This window comes from Melanerpes formicivorus, unplaced genomic scaffold (assembly GCF_026170545.1).
Source record: "Melanerpes formicivorus ecotype bairdi unplaced genomic scaffold, bMelFor1.0.p_v2 SCAF_51, whole genome shotgun sequence".
NCBI classification, from domain to species: Eukaryota; Metazoa; Chordata; class Aves; order Piciformes; family Picidae; genus Melanerpes; species Melanerpes formicivorus.
In genome coordinates, this window is record NW_027142403.1 from 3405117 (window position 1) to 3432160 (window position 27044).

Below are 27044 nucleotides of genomic sequence, written 5' to 3' on the forward strand. Positions count from 1 at the left end.
GGCCAGCGGTGACGTCGTACTACGTCAGAGAGGAAAGCCAGCAGCTAAACACACCATTCCTCGTTAGTATAGTGGTGAGTATCCCCGCCTGTCACGCGGGAGACCGGGGTTCGATTCCCCGACGGGGAGAGTGTTCCTTTTACCACAACAGACCACGGGAAGTCTTGCCTTTTACTCAGGCAAGGAATGAGATCCCCCCTTATCTTTTCCTCACCAGGTTCTCAAGGAGGTTTGTGTCGAGGTAAGAAAGCTCAGCCCAGTGCAGGGAGCAGGGTGAAATGCTATCTGGAGTAGCTCAGGGCAACATCCAGAGTTTTCTGATTTGTCCCCAATCTCCCTGGCACCAGAGCTGCTTGCCCTCCTGTCTTAATCACAGCTGAGATGCACAGTGCAGGAAGATTTTGTTTTTCCCCTTGAACTAGCCAGCCTCCAAGCCTCCCCTCTCATCAGGTAAGACCTGGACCACAGTTCAGAATGTCCCACTCCCACTGCTGTAGCACATCTTAAAACGTTTCCCACCACTAAAGTCCACGTGGATAGCAGCAAAAGACAGCTGATTAAGTAGCACTTTTTTCACAACTTCCTGAAAGCAGAGTTTGGGTCTGATTTTAAACCTTAATATTCCCTTTATTCTTTAAAAAAAAAATAAACTCTAAAACATCTCAACATTTCATGAGGGTAAGCAGTGCTATTTAGGCACAGGTAATGCTTTCATTCCACTGGGGGAACACTTCACAGTAGCTTGCCACTTTGCAGTCCAACAAAGGAGTTGAAAAACTTCTTAAGCATGCACTGTGGTCCTGTGAGGGTATTGCCTGTCCTTCACAAGGCAACAGCAAGAGAGGGGACATAACATTAGCTGATCAGTCTTAAACCATGAGTTCACATATTTGCAAGTAATAACAAGTCTACAGCATCATTAAGGCACCAGGTAAGAGTATAAATAGCTCCATTAGAACGCCATGCAACAGCAGTTCAGAGGAGCTGGTGGTGTGCAGGCGTTTGTGTTCTTTCATAATGGCTCAGTGTCAGCAATCCATCTTGTTCATGATCCAGGTCAGTGCACCCAGTCTTTGGGATTACGCAGAACCTCCAAGATTTCTGCTTCTTTTGAGCTCTCTGGGGGTGTGTGCATGTACTCCCACCTGCAGGGAGAGGGGAAGCTCACTCAGACTGCCAGCTGGCTGTGTTTGGGCTTGAGTTGCCTGTTCTGAGAAAGCAAAGCTCCATCCACAGCAGGTATTCTTGGATTAGGTGTCAGGTATGGCAAATAATCATTATCTCCAGTAAAACCCCACCCAAATAGACAGGAGACATGTTAGCTCAATCTGGTTTCAAACTTCTGGAGAGGCTGAAGAACAAAGGTAAAGAGCTACGCCCCCTACCCCCCAATGCCCACCAATTTATTTGCAAAGATCTTTTATCAGTCTCTTGTGACACACAAGTATCATGAAGATGAGCACAAAAGGAACCCAGACAATTTTGACAGCAAGGGCACAAGATCTGGTTTTTGCCTAATGTGGGCTGGAAGCTCTAGGAGTCCTTGTTAAATACTGGGTTTTAAATCAACGCTGAGGAAAGACCACTTTTTACTGCAAAGGCAACTCAAAGAGGCATGACAGAGTAAGAATCGTGTCAGCAGCCACAAAGGGATGGGTACAACCTTTTCCACTTTTTTCCCCCATTTATGCTGTGAAGTGACCTATTTACACAGATGAAAACAAACAAAACTAGATCATCCCAGCAATGGAATCAGAAGAGGGGAGCATGCTACACCACCGGGTCAGGGACACATCTAGTAGTGGCAGTGAGATGAAGCTAGAGGGTGAGAATAGGGCTGCTTTCATGGTCAAGGGGCAGCACACAAAGGACAGTTTTCCTAACGGAGGTAAGTCTCTAATAAACCTTGGGAAATTCTTGATCAGGTCTGTGCTACTCAGCATATATAAAAGCAACCAAAAAGGGGGAGTAAACAGTAAATGACAGAGTTTGATGATACTGCAGGATTAAGCACAATAGGGTAAAAACTGAGAAAGCATTTGAGAAAAGTTAGTATCAAGCCAAGCAACTGAGCAATAAAACAGTAAGTGAAATTCATTGTTGCTTGAAGGTGATGCACAGAGGAAAAAAGTTACATACACATTAAGAGACTGAGTGAATGTTTATTGCCCAGAAAAGATCTTTGGCATTGTAATTCAGTGCAAAAGCCAGCTCAGTGCTTAGCAGCAGGCAAACCCAGCAAACAGCATTTTAGCATTGTGAAAGGAATAATGAACTAAAACATCATGATGCCACAGGTCACAGGTATGAATCAGCAGCAGACCTGCATCTTGGATACACATCTGTAGCTTATGCTAGCTGTTCAGAAAGGGCATAGAAAACTTAAACCTAGGGAAAGAGGCAAATGTGACCAAAGGTATGGAACAGCCATTGTACAAAGACTACCAAGAGCAGGACTTGCCCCACTGGATACCAGACAAAAAACCCAGAAGCTTGTAAAATATTAATTATGAAGGAGGAAATGAACAGGAAGAGAATCTGGTTACTCACTGAAAAGTCAAATGAAGTCCTCAGGTGCAAGCAGGAAGCACAGAGGCACTTTTCCATACAACACACATTTAAACTGTGGAAATCCTTGCACCATCCTTGTCAGGACTGCCAGAAGGTCACAGGTTTCAAGGCACTACTAAATAAAAACTCATGGAGCAAGGAGGGGAAGTCTGTCAAGAAGTACCAAGGACAGAAAGTACCACTTCTTGACAAAAACTATCTAGGCCACATATTAATGGCAAGTGAGTGAGTGTAGCGGACCAGAGAAGCATCTGCATGTATTCAGCCAGTTCCAGTACCTCCATTAAGAGAGTGGACCCCATGACAGACTTTTGTTTGAATCCTGTATTTTAGTAAGAACAGTGCCTACCTGCAACTCCACATAACCATGACCTTACCTTGCAGTCAGTGGCAGAGACATAAGAATGCTTTCAATTCTTGATCCTGGTGTCAGAAGGCCAAACTTTGTACCTCTGTCATAAAGCAAGTTGAACTCTACGTACCTATGGGGAGTGAAGAGATGCACCAGAAAAACAAGTTTGTTATCAGAAGTCAGTTGTGTCTTCCTCCAGTAGCAGACATCAAAACCAGGCTCTCTTTCTGCTATGTTTGGTGTCAGAATGAACCCTGTTTTGGGGCCAACTGTACTCTAGCATCCTCTGCATAGGCATGCAGGTGTGACCTTGCCACTCCACAAAGTACAGAGCTTTTGCTGCAGTGAGAGTTTTCACCATAATAAGCCTCCAAAGTCCTTTAGGTGACAGTGACTTTGCACCATGCCAGAAAACCAAAACCTCTCTGTATCTTTCTTTCTTTACAGAGTTCCCTGGCTCCTCATTTCAATGCCACAATCAAATGATATACACTAAGAAGCTAAAAGTACTCTTGGGTGCATTTTTGACTTTCTGGGGTTTAGCTTCATTACTGAATAGGAAGCATGACGCCCTCACCCTTATCTCCCGATGTCACAGGGCAGTCCTATATCCCATATCATGAAGCTGCAGGACAGGGCAGAACTCAGGACATGAGGAGCACATACACCCCTTTGCCTTACAAAGCAGCAGCTTCTCTTGGTTTTTGAAGTAGCTGGAGAGAAACCATGACTTTTTGTATGAGTTGCTTGTGCTGCAACATGGAAGAGTAGGAGATACAGATGAAGCTGTGCTAATACCTTCTTTGCACCCTCCTCAGCAGTCAAGCTGATTAGCTCTCTGCACAAAAATGGTGAAATTCTCTTGTGAGCTCCAGAGCACTCATGCAAACTCAGCCTACACCACACAGGACAAACTTGCAACTATTAAGAACTAGCTGGTTTTTTCTCACTAGCATAATCCACCTCCCTTGTATTCACTTGGTCCTTCAGTACTCACCGTCCTCGCCGAAGCTGCTGCCATAGCTTTTCTTCTGGTGTGAAGGAGTCATGGCAGTGCTTTTTCACAATGGGAATGTAACAAGGCACCACAGCTTTGGCACAGCTCTTCACAAACTGGAATACCTCCTCCTTGGAGGGAGAGTCCACATCATCAAAGAATATGCCTCCAATCCCCCTTCGCTCACCACGGTGTTTGATAAAGAAGTAGTCATCACACCTAGAAGCAGCAGCAGAGGATGATTAATAATGGCCACAATACTCAATGAAACAGGGAGAACTCCAAGCAGCTACATGGCACAGGAGAGCACCAGTGAAACACTGATGGGAAGTCAGTCTCTGCTGTGCCAGGTGTCCCACTGCTTCACTGATTACCAGCAGACAGTACCCTCTGGAAAGCACTCTCACCTTCACTTATGGCAAAAGCTCTGATGGTGTGACCTCTGCAAAGCTACACATCACCACACAGTCACTAAACATCTAATGCTCAAACACTTCCATGTGGAATGATTGAGTTCATATCATAGAATCACAGAATGGTCTGGGTTGGAAGAGACCTCCAGAGGTCATCTAGTCCAACCACCTCTGCAGTCAGCAGGAACATGCTCAAATAGACCAGGCTGCCCAGAGCCCTGTCGAGCCTCAGCTTCAATATCTCCAGGGATCGGGCCCCAACCACCCTTCCCAGGCAACCTGTTCCACTGCCCTCATAGTATACAACTTGTTCCTAACATCCAATCTGAATCTGCTCTAGTCTGACGCCATTGCCCCATGTACTATTGCTACAGGTAAACAATCTCTCTGCAGCCTTGTAGGCCCCGTTCAGGTAGCGGAAGACCACTATTAGGTCTCCCCAGAGCCTTCTCTTTTCCAGGCTGAACAACCCCAGCTCCCTCAGCCTGTCTTCGTATGTGCTGTCTTCATGGTGCTCCAACCCCCTGATCACTTTTGTGGCCCTCCTCTGGACCTCCTCCATCAGGTACACGTGCTTCCTGGATGCAGTATTCCAGGTGAAGTTTCACCTACATAGAGGGACACCTGATTTCAAAACTTCACCCTCAGAGCTCTTTCTAGATTTAATTCCCAACATTACATATAGATCCCAAATTAGTTGTACAGCTTTTCTAAATTCAAAATAAACTTGTAAGAGAATCTCTTTTTTGCCATTCCAATAATTGAGCTGATTTTCCACATCAAAACTAAAACAATCTAAAAACCCAAGACCAGATAAGAAAGCCATTGTCACTTAAGGACAAATCAAAAGTGAGGAAGCCTTCCTTGCAAAAAGGCTTAATAGTTAAACTTGGAAGATGGAGACACTGTAGCAGTGACTCTTCATGGCTTATGTTCAAGTTTATGAAGGATTAACTGCATCTTGTCTCACAACAGAGAGGCAATGAATCTTTTATATTTACTGGGAGTATGTAGGTGTGCAATTCCTGTAAGTTACTGATTCATTCTATCCACACCCTATCTTGCTTATGGCTGCTTGCTTGGGTAGCCATACCCTGCAAGCAAGTCTTCATGGGGAGGAGAAGTGGAAAGGAAGTAGGAAGCAGAAACCATCAGAGAATCAGTCACAGAATGGTTTGGGTTGGAAGGAACCTTAACGATCATCTAGTTCCAACCTCTCCACCACGGGCAGAGACACCTTCTAAACAACTAGACCAGGATGCTGAAAGCCTTGTTCATCCTGGCCACTTTAAATCTACCCTTCTCCAGCTTAAACCCATTCCCTCTTGTCCTGTCACAACAGCAAGGAAACATTGCCTTCCTCTGGGGCCAGTTTTTGATATGTGTGTCCAGCCATGGTTGCTGTTCACAAGCAACAAAAATGCCATGGCCACAGCAGGACAGTGTGGAGATGTACCACATAACCTAAGCTAAATAAAGAGGAAAAGAGTAAGGAAAAAAGACTGAGTCAGAAATGCAAAACCTAGCCAAAGTCTTAAAGCTAAATGAGGGACACAGTGTAGTGAGTGCAAGAAGAGCTCTTATGTTTCAGAAAGGTAGGAAAAGGGGCAATGCTAATTAGTAAAAGCTCAGAGGAGATTCATGCTTCTCTGGCAGTAAGAACCACATGTCCTACACAGCTGCTGCTTACAGCAAACAAGCTGGGATAGAGAAAACTGTCTTTGTCCATGGGATACAATTAGTCCTCCCCTGATCTGCCCTCAGGCTAAGAACAAGTATCTTTTCTCTCTGAAGCCCCGCTAGCTTACTTAGGCTGCAAACAACCTGACCATTAAGGCAGACACTCTGAACAGGGAAAAAATCCTCAGAGAACAAGACTGTAGTCTTAAGGTATGCTTCTCTACTAAGTGGTTGCCACCCAAGCTACAACACCCACTTTATCTCCTGCCCACATGAAAAACCTGGTAGCTTACAAAAGGGTAACCCCTCCTTCCTGGACACCACAGCTTGCAGCAGATAGGGTTATCAGACACAGAGCAGCAAGCCCCCTCTGAGCAGTGAAGTATCTCATCACTTTTATCAGTCAGCTTAAGAAGAATGGTCAAAGCTTGCATCTTTAGATTAATATGCTGTTGAACACTCACTGAATGTGTCACTAGAAAGAAAAAAATTACAGCTCCATCAAAATGATGAAGCTTCTACATTAAGAACATGCTCCTTCAGCTACCTGGCAAAAAAAAAAAAGCAAAGGTCATGAAGGTCACACTGAAAGCTGAAAAACTGGAGGGGAATTTTCAGAAGTGCAGCCCTGGCCTATAAGCTCATGCTAAAGTCAGTGATGCACATTTACCATGAATTCACTGTAAGCAGACTTTGTGCAAGGCTCTGGAGTTTTGTCCTGGTTTAACATCAGAGGCTACCATTAATTCTTGAGTTGCCTAGTGAAGGTTGTGGTTTAAAAACCTTGTAGAGTCAGCTCATTTTTTATTTGACTTGTAGACTTATGACCCCTGCTGTCAGCCCTCTCATTTGAAAAATTCAGGTCTCTGTAAATAAAAGATTGGTCCAGACTAATATTTTGTCCTAGTACACGTTGCCAGTTTTCATTAGGGTTTGCTGATACTTTTCAAAAAGCAGCAGAACCTCCTGTTCCTAGAGCACATCTAACTGGCAGCATCCAGTGCTGCCTTCTCTTCCCACAGAAGGAACCCATCTCTCCCCACATACCATTTCTTGTACTTGGGATACAGCTTTAGGTCATGCTTGTCACAGGCTTCTTTCAGAGTCTTGTGAAAATGAACAGCATCCTCTTCATTCAAGTAAGTTGGAGTGAGGTCAGTCCCACCACCAAACCACCACTGTTTAGTTCCTACAGGAGGGAGGCAAGCAGCAACGTTTTTTCTGTTAAACTTCAAAACAGCAGTATGTTGCTAGCAGTTCACCAAGAGCTAACAACTACTTTTACAATACAGAACAAGACACTGAGGTGCTGGAGTGTGTCCAGAGAAGGGCAATAAAGCTGGATAAAGGTCTGGAGAACAGGTCATATGAAGAGTAGCTGAGGGAACCTGGATTGTTTAGCCTGGAGAAGACTGAGGGGAGCTCTCATTGCTCTCTACAGCCCTCTGAAAGGAGGCTTGAGTGAGGCAGGGGTCAGTCTCTTCTTATTATCAGGTGACAGAGTGAGAGGAAATGGCCAGAAATTGTGCCAGGGGAGGTTTAGGTTGCACACTGAGAAAAATTTCTTTCTTGCAAGAGTTGTCAGGCATTGGAAGAAGCTGCCCAGGGAGGTGATGGTATCACCACCCCTGGAGGTGTTCAAGAAGGGTGTGGATGTGTCACTTTGGGATGTGGTTTCATGGCTGTGGTGGTGTTAGGTCAGCAGTTGGATTTGATGATCTTAGAGGTCTTTTCCAACCAAAGCAATTCTATGATTCTGTCATTATTCAGTGGTGTCCCTAAATCTCCACCAGGAAAAATCTTGAGTTTGAGACAGTGTGGTGACCAGTGATCAAGAGATCCAATCCTACAAAACTGACTCTTGCCACATCTGGGAACAAACCTGGATCAGTTTTTTACCTCTTAGCCTGAAATTCTTACCATCTGCTTCTTCAATTTCAAAGTATCTGTAGTTGAAGTGCATGGTCGGAACATGAGGGTTCTTTGGATGGATAACAGAGCTCACACCCATGGCACAAAAAGGCAGCTTCCCTATACAAAAAGATGCACAGAAGAAAAGGCCTTCAGCTTTTCAGATAATTTATTATCATTTAAGGAACATCACTATTTTTCCCCTGGGTTCCAAGCTACTGTTCCACTACAAGAAACTTCCTCACGGTGGGCCAACACAGTTCTGAATCAATGTGCAATTTGCTTCTCATCCACACTCCTCTGTGCACCCTAACTGAATGCTTCTTTTGGTATTTGTCTTAAAAGGAAAGAGTATGTTGGATAAGCAGCACTTAAAATTCAAAACACTGCTAAGGCTTTCCACCATGCCCAGACCTCAAAATCGACCATTGCTACACAAATGCGGGTTGAATCCTCTTTCAAGTCTTTTGGTTTCCTCCCTCCACCTCTTTGGTACACAGCACTGAGCTATGGCTTTGTCATTATTAAACAACCTACACCCACAGTACACTGCTTAAAGCAGGGCACTCTTGCACCCAGCTTTTCAGGGGTACGAAAAGTCCACCTGCCAGGCTTACCACTTGGAAAGTACCGTGATAGAAAAGAAAACCTTGAGCTTTGCTCGGTCCGGGCTTCTTTATGTTCTATTCAGAGTCCCCGCAGGGCAACACCCCGGCGAACGCGTGCCGGTCCCCAACACCACATCCCCGCCGGACACGTACCGTCTTTGGCCTTCAGAGACTTGCCCCTGCTCCGCATTTGCCGCGCTGCCTCCTCGGACAGTTGCCCGAACACGACCGACACGTTCACCCCCGCCTTCTCGAAGACCTCGCCGTCCTGCAGCACGCAGCTGATGCCGCCTCCACCTGCCAACACCGGGGTCACCCTGCGCCGGGGCTGCCGCTGACCCCTGGGGTGCCCGAGATCAGGGTGCCCCTCGCAGACCCCCCGTACCTTCCTTCCTCTCCCAGGTGTCGACAGCGAAGGAGGCGCCGGGATCCAGCGCGGCAAGGGCGCGGCACATCTCCCCCTGCGTCTCCATGATGAGCAGTTCCATACGGCTCCGCAGCTCCCGCCGCCGTCGCCGCAGCTCCCGCAAGCCGGTCACCGGCGGCGCCATGAACCGCTGCTGCAGCTCCTCCTCCTCCTTCTCATCCTCCTCGGCCTCCGCCATCGCGGCCCGCCGCCACTGCCAGAGCCCCAGCCCCAGCCCACCCAGCGCCCCCGCCGCTGCCAGCACAGCCCGCCGACCCCCGCGACCCCCAGCCGCCTCCCGCGGCGCGGAGCCCAGCGCCCGCCGGCCCGCCACGGCGGCCAGCGCCAGGGCGGGCGGGCAGCGGGCGGCGCCGCGGAGCAGCTGAGCGGCCGCCGCCATGACGAGCACCGCAGCCGCACTACCGGCGGGGCGGGCCGCGGGCGGAGCGGAGGCCGGGCTGGGGCGGGCCGGGGCGGGCCGGGCCTCAAGGCGCGGTGTATAAATTTGTGAGTGGAGACGAGGTACAATGTCCCTGTGTGAGCAGGACGAACCGTCCCGGGTGGATGCCACAGGCGGCGTGAGGGTGCTCAGCGCCCTGTGACTCTCTGGGCTGGGTTCGCGCTGTGCTACCCTCCCGGGCTCCATCAAAAGAAGCTTGGTCAGAGGGTTGGGAGAGGTGATTCTGCCACTGACACCTCATCTGAAGTGCTGTACCCAGCTCTGGGGCTCTCAACACAGGAAGAACATGGGACTACGGGAGCAGGTCCACCAAGGTGGTCAAAGGTCTGGAACACCTCTTTTGTGAGGACAGGCTGAGGGAGTTGTGGTGGTCAAGCCTGTAGAGAAGCTTCTAGGGAGACTTTATAGTGACATTTCAGTATCTGAAGGGGGCCTACAGGGGGCCTGAGCAGGGACTGTTCCCAAGGGCATGTGATGATGGGACAAGGGACAGCGGTTTAAACTTGAGCAGGGTAGATTTCGGCTGGACATTGGGGAGAAGGAAGCTGTTTACGATGAGGGCAGTGAAATACTGGAAAAGGTTGGTGAGAGAAGCAGTGAAGGCCTCAGCCCTGGAGACATTCAAGGTCAGCCTTGATGGAGCCCAGAGCAACCCAATCCAGTTGATGTCCCTGCTCACTGCAGGGTTGTTGGACAAGATAATCTTGAAGGGTCCCTTCCAACCCAATGCATTCCTTCTGTGACTAGAACCTGACTAGTTTGTGGCACTGCTAGTTTAGTGCAATAGGAATATTTCCCATGGGTTTCAGGGGGCACTTATGCTTTCTCCATTTTTTTTTTCCAAGTTGAAGCTCATTTTATTTTTCTTAATAAAACAAGAATTCAGATAAATAAGTCTGCAGTGGCAGATGTTGAAAAGTAGTGCATAACACCAGCCTTCAATTCACAATTTGATTTGCTTGCTGATGTTGGCACCAGATCTATTAAAATTACTTTCTACTTTCTCAGCTTCCTTGACACGACTCTACCAATAGCAGCACAGTACAGCAAACTAAGCAGCACAGTACAGCAAACTAAGCAGCTCAATGACAAAGACTTTAACAAGCAAAATATGACAGTTTTCCTCAAGGAAACACATGACTGATGGTGCATCTGATGATGATGATAGTACTGTACTGAACCCAGCTTTCAAATCAAGCAGCTCATTTACTTAGGCTTTTGTTGTTGCTGTTGTTTGGGTGTTTTGGGATTCATTCTTTTTTAGAAGCACACTTATGTTCTAATAAGTAATGACATTTGTTAAGCCTGGCATTGATTGTGGATCCATATGAGGGTTAGGCTGAGAAAAATGACAGCTACTTGCCCAGCCCTGCAATGTTTGTACTCTTTTTGTTAGAAAGAGTGAGCTTCTAATATTTTAGAACTCTTCTGCACCTATAGTACCCAAGAGGAGATCAGTTTTGGGGGTGGCTCCACGAAGAAAGGAGATTTGTCCCTAATACAGATACAGGCTTTGTTATCTGTCCGTTTTCATTGTAATTTAGAGGGAGAAATGTAGAAATACATAAATTTATGTGAGAGCTATACCAGTAACATTCACTCGAAGGCTTAGTACGTTTCCTCGTTTCTGATCCGATTCTGCTCTTTGGCAGCAGAGGATGCTGTGAAGCTGCTGAAGCTCTGGGCAAGGGAAGACGACCTCTGAGCTGGACTCTCTTCTGCCATCAGCTGGAGGACAGGATCCCCGATGAGCCAGGAGACCTGAGGCACTGGAGACAGGAATGAGGGAAGGAGTGTGTCATTATTTGCAAGACTGATCTGCTGCTGAAAGAAAAGGGTACTACCCTCTTAGGGGCTGCGACAGTTCTGCAGGATTGATTCTCCTGGCTATGTGAAGGAGGGAAAAGATGACTACAGAAAAAGAATCTGCTATGCTTCAGGCACCTTCTGGAAGGTAAGAGAAGTTATGAAATGCTTTAGGAAAGCTTTTTTCCTTCTTACTACTTGATTGTCTTTACAAAGTTAATTAAAGAGAAGAGAAAATATGAATCATAGATTCATTGAATGGGTTTGGTTGGAAGGGACCTTAAAGTTCATCTAGTTCCAACCACAATGCCATGGGCAGGCACACCTTCCACTAGACCAGGTTGCTCAAGGCCCAATCCAACTTGATCTTGAACATAGCCAGGGAGAAGGTATCCACAACCTGCCTGGGCAACTTGTTGCAGTGTCTCACCACCCTTGCAAGAAAGAATTTTTTTCTACTATCCAATCTAAATCTACCCTTCTCAAGCCTCAATCCATTTTGTCTTGTCCTATCACTACAAGTACTTATAAAAAGTCCCTCCCCAGCTTTCCTGTAGCCCCCTTCAGGTACTGCTACAAGGTCTCCCCAGAGCCTTCTTTTCTCCAGGTTGAGCAGCTGACATTCACAGCCTGAAACGTAGCATTGTCCAAAGAGTGAATCCCCTGGAGTGGTTTGTACTAACAGCCCCAAAATATGCATCACACAATCTTCATAAAACATTGGAAACCTGCTAAAGACATAGCTATTGCATATGTGGCTTCATCAAGGCTAAACAAAGCATAACCTATTTCCTGGGCTTCCAAAGGAAGGGAAAGAATGAGCAGGAGTGACTTGTTGAAGTGGATTCCCTATTTATTTTCTTGTACAGGGATGCAGGTCAAACACCCTATTGCCCTGCTCCCATGACAGTGTCACAACAACTCATTCTTTTTTCCTCTTGCAGCCACTGTAACTGTTAACCAAATGTAATATTTGCTGCTATGAAAGTCCACCAAAAAGCCAAAACACACCCCCTTCTGTCTTCTCTGGAATAATCAGTGTGTTGTTTATAGTTAAGCTAAAAGAGCAGCTGAGTTAGCTCACAAGTCTTAAGACTTGTGAGTCTTAAGTTGTAAGTGAGTCTTAAGACTTATAAGTCTTAAGAGACTTGTGCTTGTAACTGCTTCAGAGTAACAGATGTACACTGTGATAGTGTGCTTGAAACTGCTCTACTCTCTGGGCAGCTCTACGGAGCTCCAGAGATTTAAGTCTGAAGTGCTCCTGCGTTGTTGCAGAACTGAACTTCAAACTCATAGACCTAAAATCGTGAGCTTATGCTGCCCCAAGTTCAGTCATGTCCACCAAGAGGCCTTGACTCCAAGGTGTCAGGTAGTACCATGTATTTTAGTGTGGTATAAAATAAGATCTTTCTCACTCTCATGAGAGACATGCTAATTTTTTTTTGCTGTGCTAACTGCAGGAACTTGGGTTAGAAGAGCTGCAGTGCTGGTTTACTATCTTGTGTATCTATAACCTTTTCTGGTGTAAGGCATGATGTCAAGATGAAAGCTGTGTCACTAGGTTCAAGGTCATCTTTAATCAATGGATTGAATCATATTCACACCAGTAACTTTGTAGCTGTTCACATTTGTTTTGTACAGCTTGCTTCCATTTGGGAGATTTTTACATCAGAGAATCTCATGATCAGATTTCTGCAAGACACACAGAAGTGAACATCTTAGAGCATTCAGCAGGTTTGCAATAGCATGAGATATTACAATAGACATCTTAGAGGAAAAAGTACCAGTGTCAGTGCCACTGCCCAAGATGGCACTAGACTAGTGGCAGGAAGGGCTGTGATGCATCCTGGGAACTAGGTTGGAGTGGAGAAGTGGAGCAGCCCCCATACAGGTGGGGTACTCTGGGGGAGAGCAGACAGCAAAGGTGGAAAGCAGAAGTTTCTGGGGGCAGTTTGGAGACCTCTAATGTTTTTTAGAAGTTCTTTTTCTCAAGTGGGCTAAACTGCTCCAGGGTAGCACTGTTTGGTATGGTGTGGCTTATAAGGACTGAAATGGATTTCAGGAGCAGGCCAGCATAATGAAAGCCAAAGAATCCATTTGCTGCTAACATGTGTCTGCCATGAACTTTCTCTGTACAACTTCTTACCAGAGATCTCCAATGCTGATGAGGTGTAGGATGTTGTAGGACCACTGCACCACTTAGTAGCAGACTTCCTTTTTTGTCTCTTTCTATAACTCAGCCTTGATGCCAGAGCATGCCTGGTCATGAGTTCTGTGAGATTTGTCTCTTTGGGTTTTAAAGGAAACAGTGTCCCAAACAATACTGGATCTTAGCACTAGATTATTTTCCCCTTCTGGGTATTTCTTAGGTTTCATTCTTTTTTTCAGTGCCCAGAGCCGTGTCCTGATGCCTGCCTTCCCTCATTCTTCAAAACCACCTTGAAAGTCCCTAGATTATCATATGCTCATCACTGGTTTTCCCCAAAGGCCCTGTTTCCTGTGGAAACACAAGTCATTAGGACTATTGTCCTGAATCTGCTTTTCACAAGAGAGCTGTGTTCTGCTCTTACTTGTGGGAAAATTGCTGCAACTTTTTTCTCTCCCATAAGTTTCAATTTTTTTTGTCTCTTCCAGATTTCCTCATTCTCCATTAATGCAAGACACCAACCCATCACAGCAGCACTAGGCCTGCTTCTTGGAGAAACAGAATACCTCCCTCTACATTTCTTGATAAGAGGCCTTTAGGAAGTTCCCTTATCTTCACCTATCAAAGGAAGATGTAAGAGGATGGTTTTTCTGTTTAAAACAAAAGACCATGTGAAACCCATGCCTTTGATTCTTAAGATAGGCTGGGGTTTAGGTTATAATGTTGAGTGGCACAGTACCAGTATGCACTTTAAAAATGGGCTTTAATCCAACACTGTTGTTACAATCTCTACCTTAAACAGATAAGGGGCTCTATCTGTTAACTAGGGAAAGTGGAGGATGTAGGCGTGATGCAAGAGCTGAATGGTTGTTCCACTTCCTTACCCTGGTGTCACACTGATACTTCTCTGTCATTTGGATCCTTTTCTTTCCCATTTTATATTTAGTTATAGAAGGTAAAGGCAGGGGTATTGGACATACAGGATTAGCCTATCATAGAATGTGTTGGGTTGGAAGGGATGCTTGAAGGTCATCTTGTCCAACCACCCTGCAGTAAGCAGGGATGTCTCCAACTAGATCACATTGTTCAGGGTCCCATCAAGTTTGACCTTGAATGCCTTCAGGAATCAGGACCACCTCTGGACAAGCTGTTCCAGTATTTCACTACCCTTATTGTGAAGAACTCCCTCCTAATGTCCAACCTAAATCTACCCTGATCTAGTTTAAAATCATTGCTCCTTATCCTGTTGCTACATGCTCTTGGAAACAGCTCCTCCCCATCTTTCTCATAGGCTCCCTTCAGATATTGAAATGCTGCTCTAAGATCTCTCTGGAGCCTTCTCCTTTCCAGGCTGAACAACCCCACCTCTCCCAGCCTGGCGTCATAGGAGAGATACTCCAGCTGTCTGATGTCCCTTCTCTGGATTCCCTCCAGCAGGTCCATGGCCTTCCTGTGCTGAGGACTCCAGAGCTAGAACTGTGCATCAAGCCCAGTAATCTTGTGGAACATTATCTGAACCATTCTGTGTAACCAAAGCAAATAGATCATTCAAAAAACAAGTCAGTGTGTCCAGGCTTAACACAGTTTAATACTCTCTGTTGGTCTGTGGAGTTGTGGAAGATAAAAACATTCACTCCTACTACATTCACAGGTCAGTTTGATCATAGGATTGCAGCAATATCCGGGATGATTGTGGAGGCTTCATGGAACATTTTAGAGAACATACACCTTCTTTTGAAGAATAACCTTACAATGCAGGAAATAAGCAAGGTTCTCAACTTCTTTAAGTGACTGGGTTTTGGCTGATTTGAAGTTAATGTTCTGGATGTCCTCTATGTAGCTGCTATTGCAACAGCACTTTTGTAAAACTTAAACTGCTCAAGTGTTTTACATGATTTAATGTTTTAGATTTGGCTGCACACTTTTTAAACATAATTTCTTGACAAGTCCTCCATGAACCACTCAGCTAGCAAGTTACAGCTTGCACTCAAGCAGTTTGATATGGATTGACTTTTTCAGTGCTGACATCTTTGGGTCTTGAAAAATCTCTGACCTAGCATGTTTTACAACCCACCCCAGAAGTACTGGGAGGTGAACTCCAACATCTGTCATTCAATAGCCTGAGCAGTTTCTTTAAGGGGGAAAAAAACCCTGGGCTTACTCTGCAAGGCAGACCTACAAGAGTTAGCAAGTTCAGAGGCTGTTGAGATTCAATGTATTATTATTTCTGTAACTGCAAATGAGAAAACTTCTGGGGTTTTCATATGTCTTCTTATCTCCTTCTGTACTTTTAAATCCAGCCCCCTTCCCCATCTGTTGTGGGACAGATTGTGATGGCAGTGGTTCTACTGCTTACAACCTGGTATTCACCATATAGTCCTTGGGTGGTTAGAGAGGGAATTATTCTGGCACAGGACAAGAAGTCAGAGTATCTGTTGAAATTACCAGGCTTAAATCAAACAAAGGCAAGTTCTTTTTACATAGCACAGGAGCAATAACCTGTCAGATTGATGGGCTCAGGGTGTTATGGAGAGATGGGTTATAAAGAGTAGGAATTACCTCAAAGAGTGAACTGAATGAAATCACAGAAAAGCTACTAAATGCACAGCTGCAAAATGTGCCTCTGGCTCTGTCCATTAACAGCAAATTACTAGATCTCACTAGGGTTTATTAGGGGAAGACTCCATCTTCCCCTTTTTTTGTCCTCTGTCCCAAAGTACTCATTATTGGCCAGTCTCTGAGGAAGGAACCTGGCTTTTTATAGATTTGATCTGATTCTCTTATGTTACTGACCTCTTACATTTGTGAAACAAGAGCAGGATTCATGGCCAAGGACACTTTTCCTAGTGTGCAGAAAAAATAAAAGTCATCCCCTCAGCTCCACCACAACTTGCTCTCACTTTGTCAATAAGCAAGGTTAATAAGCATAATCTGCTTGACCTAACCACACTTCCTAGCTAAGAGCAGAAAAGTGCATTAGATCCTGGGATGGGTTGAGAAGAAAAAGTAAAACAGCAAGTTACTCTTAATTCTGCTGTGATCTTACTTGGTTAGCTCAAAAGCATTCGGGAACAGCAAGGAAAATGCAGGCTTCCAGTGACACCCAATGCCAAGAACATAATCCACAGTTTGTCCTTAATCCCTTGGGATCATCTCAAATGTTTCCAGTGCTTTTGGCAGGAATACAAAATTACTAAATCTAGGATACTTGCCAGAAGCAAGGGGCGGGGGGGGGGGGTGGGGTGGGTGGCGGCGGAAACAACAGCCTTGGTTTGTGCTTCTGCAGGAGTAAAATGGCATGTCATTATGGATGACTGCATTGAATGAAAGCAGAAAAGGCAGCTTCTCCTAAGTGTCTTGGAGCAATCCATTCCAGTTAGTTCCCTGTACTCAAGTATGCACTGGTTGGTGCCTGATAGCAACTGAAGGAAGTGAAGGTGACTGTCTTGTCAGTATATTAAGCTTTTCTGCTATGTAGCTACAATGACTTATCTGTCTCGTTGCCAGCTCATGCCAGGACCTGAGCTCCAGAGCTTGACTTCTGTTTTTTCCTCTGCTGCAAGGAACTTGCAGAACACAGTGGGGTTGCTTCAGATTCACTCTGATTCAGCCAAGGCTGGAGCTCAAAGAAGCCATTTTTGTTGAATTTACCGAAAGAAGGTACTTCTACCTTTACAAAATCCCTAACTATACAAAGAGTTCCAAGGGGAGTTGGAGAACTGTAAGGTTTGTTGTAGGTATGTCAGGCCTCCCTTTGAGAGTGACACACAACTCAATGCTTCTTTCTTTGTCAAGATGCAAGTCCTGTTTTTCTTCAGAGAGCAAATCTTCTTTGCTGCAGAGAGCAAACCTTTAGCCATTTCTGATGAAACTGTTACACTAGAGTACTTTCATGGATCACCAGGAGAGAAAAGGACAAATTATAAACTGTTTGTTTAGTTGATATAGGAAAAAGTTCATCTTGCATCAGATGTGTTGACTTAGACACATTTTCCTTCCTTCACTCTTCCTGCTGTCTGTCCCACATAATCCCTTTCCAGGGTCTGCAGGGGAGTGTCTGACACTTGCATCCCTTCTAGGAAATACCCCAGTTGCTTGACAACTGTTACTGTCAAGAATGCCCATGACTGAGTGGCAGCCTAGTCAGTTAATTCCATGCAGCAGTTATTTTGCTCTGTAACCTCAGTTTTCAAAACCTTGGGTGCTTAACCTAATCTGTATCAAAGCAAGTGATGAACATTTCCTGAGAAAGCATGCCTTTCAAAGACTCTGGTATTTAGACCCTCATGTATGTTCCAGTTCCTTGATTGCTTGTGTGTGCTGGGTTTGACTGGGACAGAGTTTATCTTCTTCACAGTAGCTAGTATGGGGATCTGTGTTGAATTTGTGCTGGGAAGTGTTGGGAATTCAGGGAGGTATTAGTTACTGCTGAGCAGTGCCTACACAGAGTAGGCACCTGCCTGCTGATGGGAAGTGCTGAATAAATTCCTTGTTTTGCTCTGCTTTCACTCACAGCTTCTGCTTCACTTGTTAGTTTGTTTTTATCTCAACCCATGAGTTTTCACACTTTCACTCTTTCAATTCTTTCCCCTGTCCCAAATGAGAGGGAGTGAGTGGCTGGGTATGGGGTTCTCAGTTGCTGGCTGATGATAAACTACACAAGTCCTTTTTGGCACCCAGTGTGGAGATCAAAGTGTTTGAGATAACAGATTTGACTGAAATGTGCTAGGTCAATTTTATAGCTGTTTGGCTATTAACTGCCAGGCTCCAGTGCCTCCCTTACTGCACTCTAGAGTCTGGTGTTCATTAGAAGCTGGCTTTTGGTTACACTGCTTGCTGTACAGCTGTGCTGCTTATCCTCTTCCTCTGCTGTGCCTGAGAACATTCTGATATCAGAAATCCTAGAATGGTGATGGGCCTGGGCTGGAAGATGGCCAGACATTGCTGCTGTGCTGGACAAGCTGGAACTCTGGTGTGAACTTGAGTTGAAGGGTCTGTGACCTGTGGGTGAGTCCATGCAGGAGCAGGACACTGCTGTGGTTGTGAATAAGTCCAAAGCAGAGCAAGTACATCTCAACAAGTCTCTGACCATAGTTATCTGTGCTGCAACAAGTGCAACTCTGAAGTGATTATGGCTTAAGGATCAGCCTGTGCCACAGCAGATATACCTCTGAAGAGACTGTGGCTTATAGATAAGGCTCCACTTGGAGCAGATACACTCCTAGGGTTCTGCAGTCCATAGGTAAGTCCAAGCCAGAGCACTGGCATGGAAAGGAGTTCTTTGCAGTGTTAAACACTGTAACCTGACCCAAAGAGACCATGGGTGGAGACTGCAATGGATATACCTTTAAATTGTTGTAACCCATGATTTGAGATGCTTGTCACAGGAACTACTGTAGCAGGAACCACCTGAATCAATGGAGGACAAGGCTCACAAGAAGCAGTTCAAGTGCCCTGTGTTGCTGAGCCCCTGTGAAGGGGAGTCAGCTGCAAAGGATAGACTTTTCATGTGCCTATACTGCAAACAGTGTTATGTTGCTATTGCACTGTGAATGATTACAGTGAATAAACAGAGTACAGGAGATACCTGAGACTAAAGCAGACCCACTAAACACACAGAATAATCAGTTTCAATAAAATCAGGAACAAAATACCCAGCATTTAAACAAGAAGTGCTGGCCTCTTTTCTTTGTGATATAAACAAGATGAAAGAAGCAAGATTAAGCCTTGAAACACAATCTCAGATAAGCTTGGAGTCCTAAACTAATGAAAGAAAAAGGACACATTCAATGACTGAATTTGAAGCTTCCAAAGCTTTCAGACTTCCAAAGCTTTCAGACTCAGCATGGGAGGATCCAGGGAGAGTGGAGCCCAAACCTCTTTTTGCAGAGAAGGAGAGAACCTTAATGAAGGAAGAGAGGAATAGCATAGCTGGTTTGCTATATGTTAAATTAGTCTCTCAATAGGAGTTCTAGTTCACTTCAGTGGAGTTTTGCCAAAATAGAACTGTTAGGCACCAAAAGGATCTCAGGACTTCAGTTTTATTGGTGCTTATTGATGTACTTAATTGTCCCTTGAGAAATCATGAGAATCCCTTCTCTTAAGACGATCCTGTAATGATTCTGTCTGCATCTTACATGGTGCTGTGCAGGTTTGGTAAAAAGCCTTCCCTCCCAAGTTTTAGTGTGGTGTTGAATTGTGTAGTGCTGGTGTGAAAATAAATAGAAGCAGTTTAAGACTTGCACAGCTTTGGGGGGAGGGTTATATATTTTTTGTGCTGTTCATGTTCACTCTTGCTTTATTATAACAGCCTGGATAGCATAGGGGTGGTTTAGTTGAGAAGAAACTGGTGAGTTTAATTTTTCTCTGATTTGTTTTGTTTTAATTTTATTAGCATTCTTGAGGCATGTCAGTCAACTCATACTGCCTGGGAAACACTGAGTAATAATTAATGAACCCTTTAGGGAATGTAGGTGAGTTCTGCTTCACATTACGTTCTGATGAGCAGAATGACAACTGCCAGCGTCCTCAGAATGCTTGCTAGTGCTGTGAGCTTCGATACTTGGGAGATTTGCTATCAGCTGGACCATACTAAAACATCTTAGTTTCCTGTTGGCACACCATACACCTTTAAAAATGACATTGACAACCAAAAATTTGGCCACAAGTCTTGGACAGGATTTTTTAACTACTTGAACCTGCAGTCCTAGTTGTTACTGATGAGAGCTACTTTCCCATGGGACTTGAGAGAACTAGCATAAAATCAAAAGATCTAGATTAAAAGAAACCCAACCAACCAAACAAGAATAAAGCTAGTGAGGAACCTAGAGGACAAATCTTATGAGAAGCACCTGAGGGAATGGGAATTGTTTAGTCTGGAGAAGAGGAGGTTGAGGGGAGACCTCATTGCTCACTCCTGAGGTGCAGGTAAGTCTAATCTTTGTGGTATCAGGTGATAGGACAAGAGCAAATAGCCTGAAATTGTGCCAGCAGAGGTTTAGGTTGGATATTAGGAAAAATTTCTTTCCTGAAAGAGTGGTCAGGCATTGGAACAGGCTGCCCAGGGAGGTGGTGGCATCCTCACCCCTCATGAAACATGGGGATGTGGCACTTTGGGACATGGTCTAACAGCCATTGCGTTGTTAGGTTGATGGTCAGGCTTGATGTTCTTAGAGGTCTTTTCCAGCCAAACAATGCTATGATTCTTTAATTCTATGATAATGTGTTTCAAGCTAAATATCTAAAAAGTAATACACACTCTGAGGGTTCAGCTAGCCTTCCTGTTCTGCATTCAGCAGTGTGTAATATTATAGGGCTCTGGATCTGGGTGTCTTATGAGCTGTGCAATACACTAGATACTAACAGTAGTCATAACTAAGGGATGTTATCTGGCTGCTTCTGATCTCATCAGAACCACATTTCAAATCTTGCAGGGCTGGATGTAGATATTGCCCTTCATTGTCTGCTATAGTTGTTCTGGTCTAGACAGTAGTTCCCTGCAAAGTAACATAAAAACAGAGACGCTTGATCAAGTGACTGAAGTTTCATTTGCTTAAATGGTGTTTACAACTCTGCAGTGTGCAATTAGAAATGAGGCCTCCTTCTGCCCTGTCCTATGCAAACATGCTGAAAGGGACAAACTTTTCCACACAATTCTCTTAAAATGATACTTGCCTGTTAAGTAAAAATTTTACTGGAACACTTATCAGCCAAGCATAAGGAAAAATGAGGAGATGCAGTGTTGCTCAAGCCATCCATTCAAAGATGACTCAAAGTCACAAGATCTTAAAATACCTAACTTGGGGTTCTTCTCTATTTGTCATCTTGCCAAGGGGTTCAGATTTTTCAGCTTTAGATCCTTAACCAGACTGATGAAAGACTACTTCTGTCAAAGTCTATCAGTCATGTGTAGTCATGTGCTTGCATGAGTTAGCATTCAGAGGCTGATGGAAGTTGTAGTGAGGTGGCAATCAGTGTCTTCTCCCTGGTATCAAATGGTGGGACAGGAAGAAATGGCCTGAAACTGTGCCAGGGGAGGTTCAGATTGGATATTAGGAAACATTTCTTTACTGAAAGAGTGGCCAGGAATTGGAACAGGCTGCCCAGGAAGGTGGTGGAGTCACCATCCCTGGAGGTGCTCATGAAACATGTGGATGTGGACATGGCCGTAGTGGTCTTAGGCTGATAGGTGGACTTGATGGTCTTTTAGGTCTTTTCCAACCAAAACAGTGCTATGGTTCTACATGCATGAAACTGCCAGAGCAAAATGCTTACATTCCACAATTTGTTGACTGAAGCTGAAGGGGCAGCTTTCTTTTTCAATTTCCTATGTGTCTTTAAACCAAGTACAAACCTCATCCCTTAACCAGTTCTGTGCAAAAACCTCTCTTATGAACACTCACTAGTATGAACACTGTTTGGCTGTCCTGGTGCTACAGAAGTGGTACCTCTTGGTAGAGGCATAAATATTGTCTGGCACAACAGTATTTAGTGACATCACACCAGTAATTGCTGTTGCTTTTTAGCCTCAGTAGAGACAAAGCATAAGTGAGTTCTGGCTTCAGAACCACACAAATAGCAATAGCAAAGTTCAAGTAAAAGAGATCTTTAAAAAATACAACTGATAGTAGCAGAAAAGTTGAATGGAAAGCTTTTGCTTTTCTTCAAACATTTCCCAAGATTTGAGCCAAAAGACTCTGGACAAACTGATGCACCAGACTAAGAATAGAGTGTGGTGGGTTTAGCATGGTACAGGGGTGACTTTTCAAGGGGCACTCTTTCTAAGCGACTCAAGAACTGGACAGAAAGCAAGTCAGAAATCTCTCTGTAGTTCTTTGTCCTTCTTGAGCTGCTGTGCACAGAACTGGACACAGCACTCCACAAGAGATCTGATTTAAAAACCAAAATGGCCATAATGAAGTGGGGAGAGGGAATGGTGGGTGTATGCATATGATTCCTTGAGTGTGTGTAGCTGATTGTGTTCTGTGATTGTGTCTTGTGGTGGAGCCAAATCATGATCAGATAGATAAGACAGGTCAAGAAGAGTTAAGGTGTTTCCAAGTAGCTCTAACAGGTTTTTAGAGGTGGTAACTTGCTGTGTTGAAACCTTCAGAGCTTCCACTCCATGGGTGGAGGGAGAATGTTTATACCCAAGACTATTAATATGAGTTTCAGATCTCATGTCAGCTTTGCCTCCATCAGCTTCTTTAAACATTGGCCATTCATTAGTGTTTATAAGATCTGCTTTGGGTGTCACTTGGAGGTCCCAGTGCAAATAGAAATACCTGTGTTGTGAAACTTCGCTAGGCAGTGCACCAAGGCTGTGTTAGAGAAACAAACTCATGTTGGTTGGGGTTTTTTTCATGCCCTTGCCCTTTCCTGATCCCTTTTTAGTCTGTTCCTGGCAGTTCCTCCTCTCCTGAGAAAGGGGGTGTGTGAGGGCACCTGATAAGAAGCACTTTAAAAGCTGCTAGTGCTATGGAGATGGTGTCCAAAAGTTTGTGGACTCTCACCGTTGGTATTAGAAAACAGCTGGGTCAAGTAGCACAGAGCAGACCTCTGCTGTTTCCTAGAGGCATGTTCATTTGGAGGAATCATTGGTGTAACTCTATACTTACTGAGTAATTCCAGCAACCAAAACTTGACTATTTTTGTAGCTGCCTATGTTAACAATGTATTCCAGTTATTTCCTCTTGAGGTATGAACAGGACTTTGAGCATGAGGGACGTTTCTTAGGTCACCCCAGGAGCCCATTTATGCCATTGTTTGGCACTTCTTGAAAATATGAGTCACATCCTTTTCTGATGTAAAGTTTCCCTGGTGAGCTCCCTCTTGCTGCTTGTCACCTCCCCACCTCAACGTGTGCCCACCCCTGCCTGCTTGCACTGGACAAAATGTTACTTATGTAATCCCAAGTGATTTACCCCTGCAACTGTTACACTAGCAGAAGTAGGTAGGGTCCAAACTTCTGCATGAGCGCTGAGCTTACCTGCTTTTGTGTTTGGTTGCTGCTTTGTTTGGCTGGGGGTTTTGTTTGATTTTATGGGCAGAGTCCAATGGGATGGCATTCAACAAGTCCAAGTGCTGAGTGCTGCACTTTGGCTACGGCAATCCCATGCAGAGCTACAGGCTGGGGTCGGAGTGGCTGAGAGCTCCCAAACAGCGAGGGACCTGGGGGTGCTGATTGACAGCTGCCTGAATATGAGCCAGCAGTGTGCCCAGGGGGCCAATGGCATCCTGGCCTGCATTAGGAATAGTGTGGCCAGCAGGAGCAGGGAAGTCATTGTGCCCCTGGACTCTGCGTTGGTTAGGCTGCACCTTGAGTCCTGTGTCCAGTTCTGGGCCCCTCAGTTTAGGAAGGAGGTTGACTTGCTGGAGCATGTCCAGAGAAGGGCAACAAAGTTGGTGAGGGGTTTGGAGCACAGATCTATGAGGAGAGGCTGAGGGAGCTGGGGCTGCTTAGCCTGGAGAAGAGGAGACTCAGGGGTGACCTTATTGCTGTCTACAACTACCTGAGGGGGGTTGTAGACAGGCAGAGGTTGGTCTCTTCTCCCAGGCAGCCAGCACCAGAACAAGAGGATGCAGTCTCAGGCTGCCCCCCCGGGCTCTCTTCCCTTTCCCCCGGCTCTCTTCCCTATAACAAAAAGGTTGTTTAAAGTTCACGGTATAGAGTTTAAATCCACATGTGGGAGTAAAACTAGTCTAGACCACGGGCAAACATCAGAATGGCCAGATCTGTACCCTGTTTGCCCATTGTTTAAATAAGCTGGGCTGCCTCTTTATTGCCTCTGAGGACTGTGTACATGCTTCCTCTCGAAGATGCTGATAAAGTAATCTGATTCACACTCGCTGTTGAATTCCCATTTGAGTAATTTCTTAGTGAACAGTGCATTTAGGTTTTTTTACTCCTGTTGTTTAGAGAAATATGCTTTTACTTAACCAGCTTGACCAGCTCAACACCCAAGCATTGAATCTTCAAAGTTTTAATTCAAACTGAAATCTTTCCTGAAAGAGTTGCAGAATTTTTTTTCCTGAAGAAGTGCTGAAGCAGTAAAGTGAAAGAGTGGTCTTATAAGACAGGACTTTTGTGAATCTTCACCTACATTTTTTTCACTGTTGTTTTAATATTGTTTTTCTCCCCCCCCCCCACTCCCAAGGAGTGGGATGGCAAGAGAGGGAGGGGAGCATCTGTGATTCTATGATTTCTAGAATTTGGCACGAGGAATCTGAAAATCCTGGACACTCCTTCCTGAGAAGGTTGCCAGGATCTGTAAGGCTGCTGATAATCCTGACTTTGGGGAAGGAAAAAAAAAACCAATTAAAAAAATCTACTTAGTAGACTGTCTGCAGGCCAGGACACAAGAAGCACTCCCCAGAGTCTCTGCTGAGCTTCTGTCGAGTTAAATGAGCAAACCAGCAACATTTCGAGCAGGATCCCAGGGGAAAGGCGCCTCTTGTCTTTAGTTTCAAATGTATTCCTTGAAGTTGGCTAAGAGCTGCAATTGTAGATAAGAAAAAGCAAGTGGTCTGCATAATGATGGTTTGCATGCCAGGAAACTTCACCAGCAGTGACTGCAGCTAATACAACTCTTCTTGCAGAATTTCTGCCTCTTGGTGTCTCACAGCGACATCAGGTCTGTCCTGACCTAAAATAAAACTGATCCCCTTCCCCAGTTTCATAGCTACAGCTTGCCCTGAGCCTCTTACTCTTAAGGTCTGAAATGCTTTTACAGTCATCTGACTGTCGTCAACAGGACTCTCAGATCCCAGAAATCAAAGATGGGTCTGGACCATGATGCCTCTGAACTCAGCTGTAACGTTGGCTCAAACTCTTTTATCAGTCACTTTGGACAAAAGCAGAAGTTGTAGTCTAAAAATAGGGAAGAGTGGTTGAAAAAATTAACTGAATCTGTGCAATGTCAAAAAAAGAATATAAAAAACCCACAACACCCTTTTGGGACAATGTTTTTGTTTAGTTTTAAGCCACCCTTCCCCTTTTGCTTCTTATAGTGTGGTCTTCCTCTGCTTGCTTACTGGGCTGAAAGACCTGGAAAATGAAGATGTATGTCATCTTTTAGGTGGCAGCAATTTGGTGTCTTGGTTCAAGACACAGCTGGGCATGTCTTTTGAAGAGGGGAAACAAATCACCTCTGTTTTTTAGTTTTCTAGTCTTTTTTTTTCCTTAGGAAGCAGAAACTACCCACTGAGAGCAGCACATTACAGCATTCAGATGCATTTATTTGGCAGATGCTTCTTAACACTGAACAACACACTGATAAATTTTAAGAGAGTGTCAGGTAGCTCTAGTGACAAGTGATAATTAAGCTGGTATGAAGGTTGTAGTAATCAGTGACTTCTCAGTCATTTTAGATGGAAGAAAACCTGTTCAGAAAGTGGGTTGTGTTAGCTACCATACATGCTGAAACACTGTCTCTTCACGAGCAGACACAGCAGGGGATGAATCCCTTTTAGATGAACAGCCTCAGGTTAGAGTGGAAAACTGGAAATGCTGGAAAGAGTAAAGGCAAAGAAGCTCTGTCTGGCAAAGCTAAAGTTACAAGTTCTCTTCTTCCTGAAAATACTTCGTTAGTTCTTGAGGTGACTTCTGCAAAGACCACCTCTGCTCCTGTGAAGAGAGAAAGGGCATGTGACTAATGCAAATGTTAGTGTCCCAAGTCATTTGCCCCTTTTGCAAAGGTCACAGGATCCTTCTTTCTAATAACGTGAACCTTTTGACTTGCAGTATCAGTGTTTGAGATTCTGCCCTCAGTTTTCTCTGTCATTGTTTCTCTGTTTTCTCTTGTAAATGACTGCCCACAATTGGTTCTCAGCAACAGAGACATGGCAGCACTGGGTCAATTGTCATGTTTGTTCCATATGTTCATGCCACTGCAACAGCAGGGTTACAAGAATACATCCACCTGCAGGATGTGGACACTACTGTTGAGTTTTAGATCAATCCTTCTGTCACCTAAAGGTAACTGTTCACTTTATAAAGCACTCTCTGGTTTCTCAATTCAGTGTTTAAGGCAAGTTTAACAGGCAGCAGTCCATCAAGATTGTCTGTCTTTGCTGTGGGGATATAAGGCTACTTCCTAGTAGACCCTTCAAGGGACTGTGTTGGGAAATCCTCACCAGAGCTATTTATTACACAGAATTATTTTGAGAGAAACTATCACATATGTACATTAGATTTGATTTGAAGAGTGACTTCTGACCATCTCAGATACTGTGTTACCCAAATTGCTTTAGCTCATGGGACAGCTGCCTCAACTGGCAAAATAAAGCTGTTTGACCCAGGTAATTTAATTCTGTAATTAGCTTTCCCTTCTCCTATGTGCCTGCAAAATCAGCTCTTGTTCAATTATATTCATACCAGGGCTGGGGGGAGGAAGTGAAAAGGCCTTCTGGACAACTGAGCTTCCCAACTACCAAAAGAGAAGGGGAGGAAAAAAGAAATCCTTGGCAGAAAAATCAAAATAGAAAATGTTTATTAAAATAGGCAGTGAGGTGGAACCTGCTCTTATCTACATTGATTTAAATGTAAGTTGTTTCAGTGCCATGATATCTGGTTTTATATAACAATAACTAAAGGGCAACATCTGCTTCACTGCTGCTGTTGTAGTGACAGACTCCCCTTGTGCTTGCTGCAGATAAGATACTTCCACATGGTCACACCAAGTTCAACAACCAGC

At 44.8% G+C, this 27044-nt stretch overlaps 1 protein-coding gene and 1 non-coding gene across 2 annotated transcripts; one reads left to right on the top strand and one right to left on the bottom strand.

Annotated features, from left to right (window-relative positions):
* Positions 1–57: 57 nt before the first annotated feature.
* TRNAD-GUC (transfer RNA aspartic acid (anticodon GUC)) lies at positions 58–129 on the top strand. Its single transcript has one exon. It is a non-coding gene; the product is annotated as a tRNA-Asp (tRNA).
* A 472-nt stretch (positions 130–601) lies between these two features.
* Positions 602–9338, bottom strand: CPOX (coproporphyrinogen oxidase). Its single transcript, XM_068160657.1, has 7 exons — positions 8918–9338; positions 8686–8829; positions 7934–8044; positions 7061–7202; positions 3921–4139; positions 2949–3053; positions 602–1145 (listed from the first exon to the last, which is right to left on the bottom strand). Exons 1-7 carry the CDS (start codon positions 9336–9338, stop codon positions 1058–1060), a joined length of 1230 nt encoding a protein of 409 aa, XP_068016758.1. The 3' UTR covers positions 602–1057.
* Positions 9339–27044: the final 17706 nt, after the last annotated feature.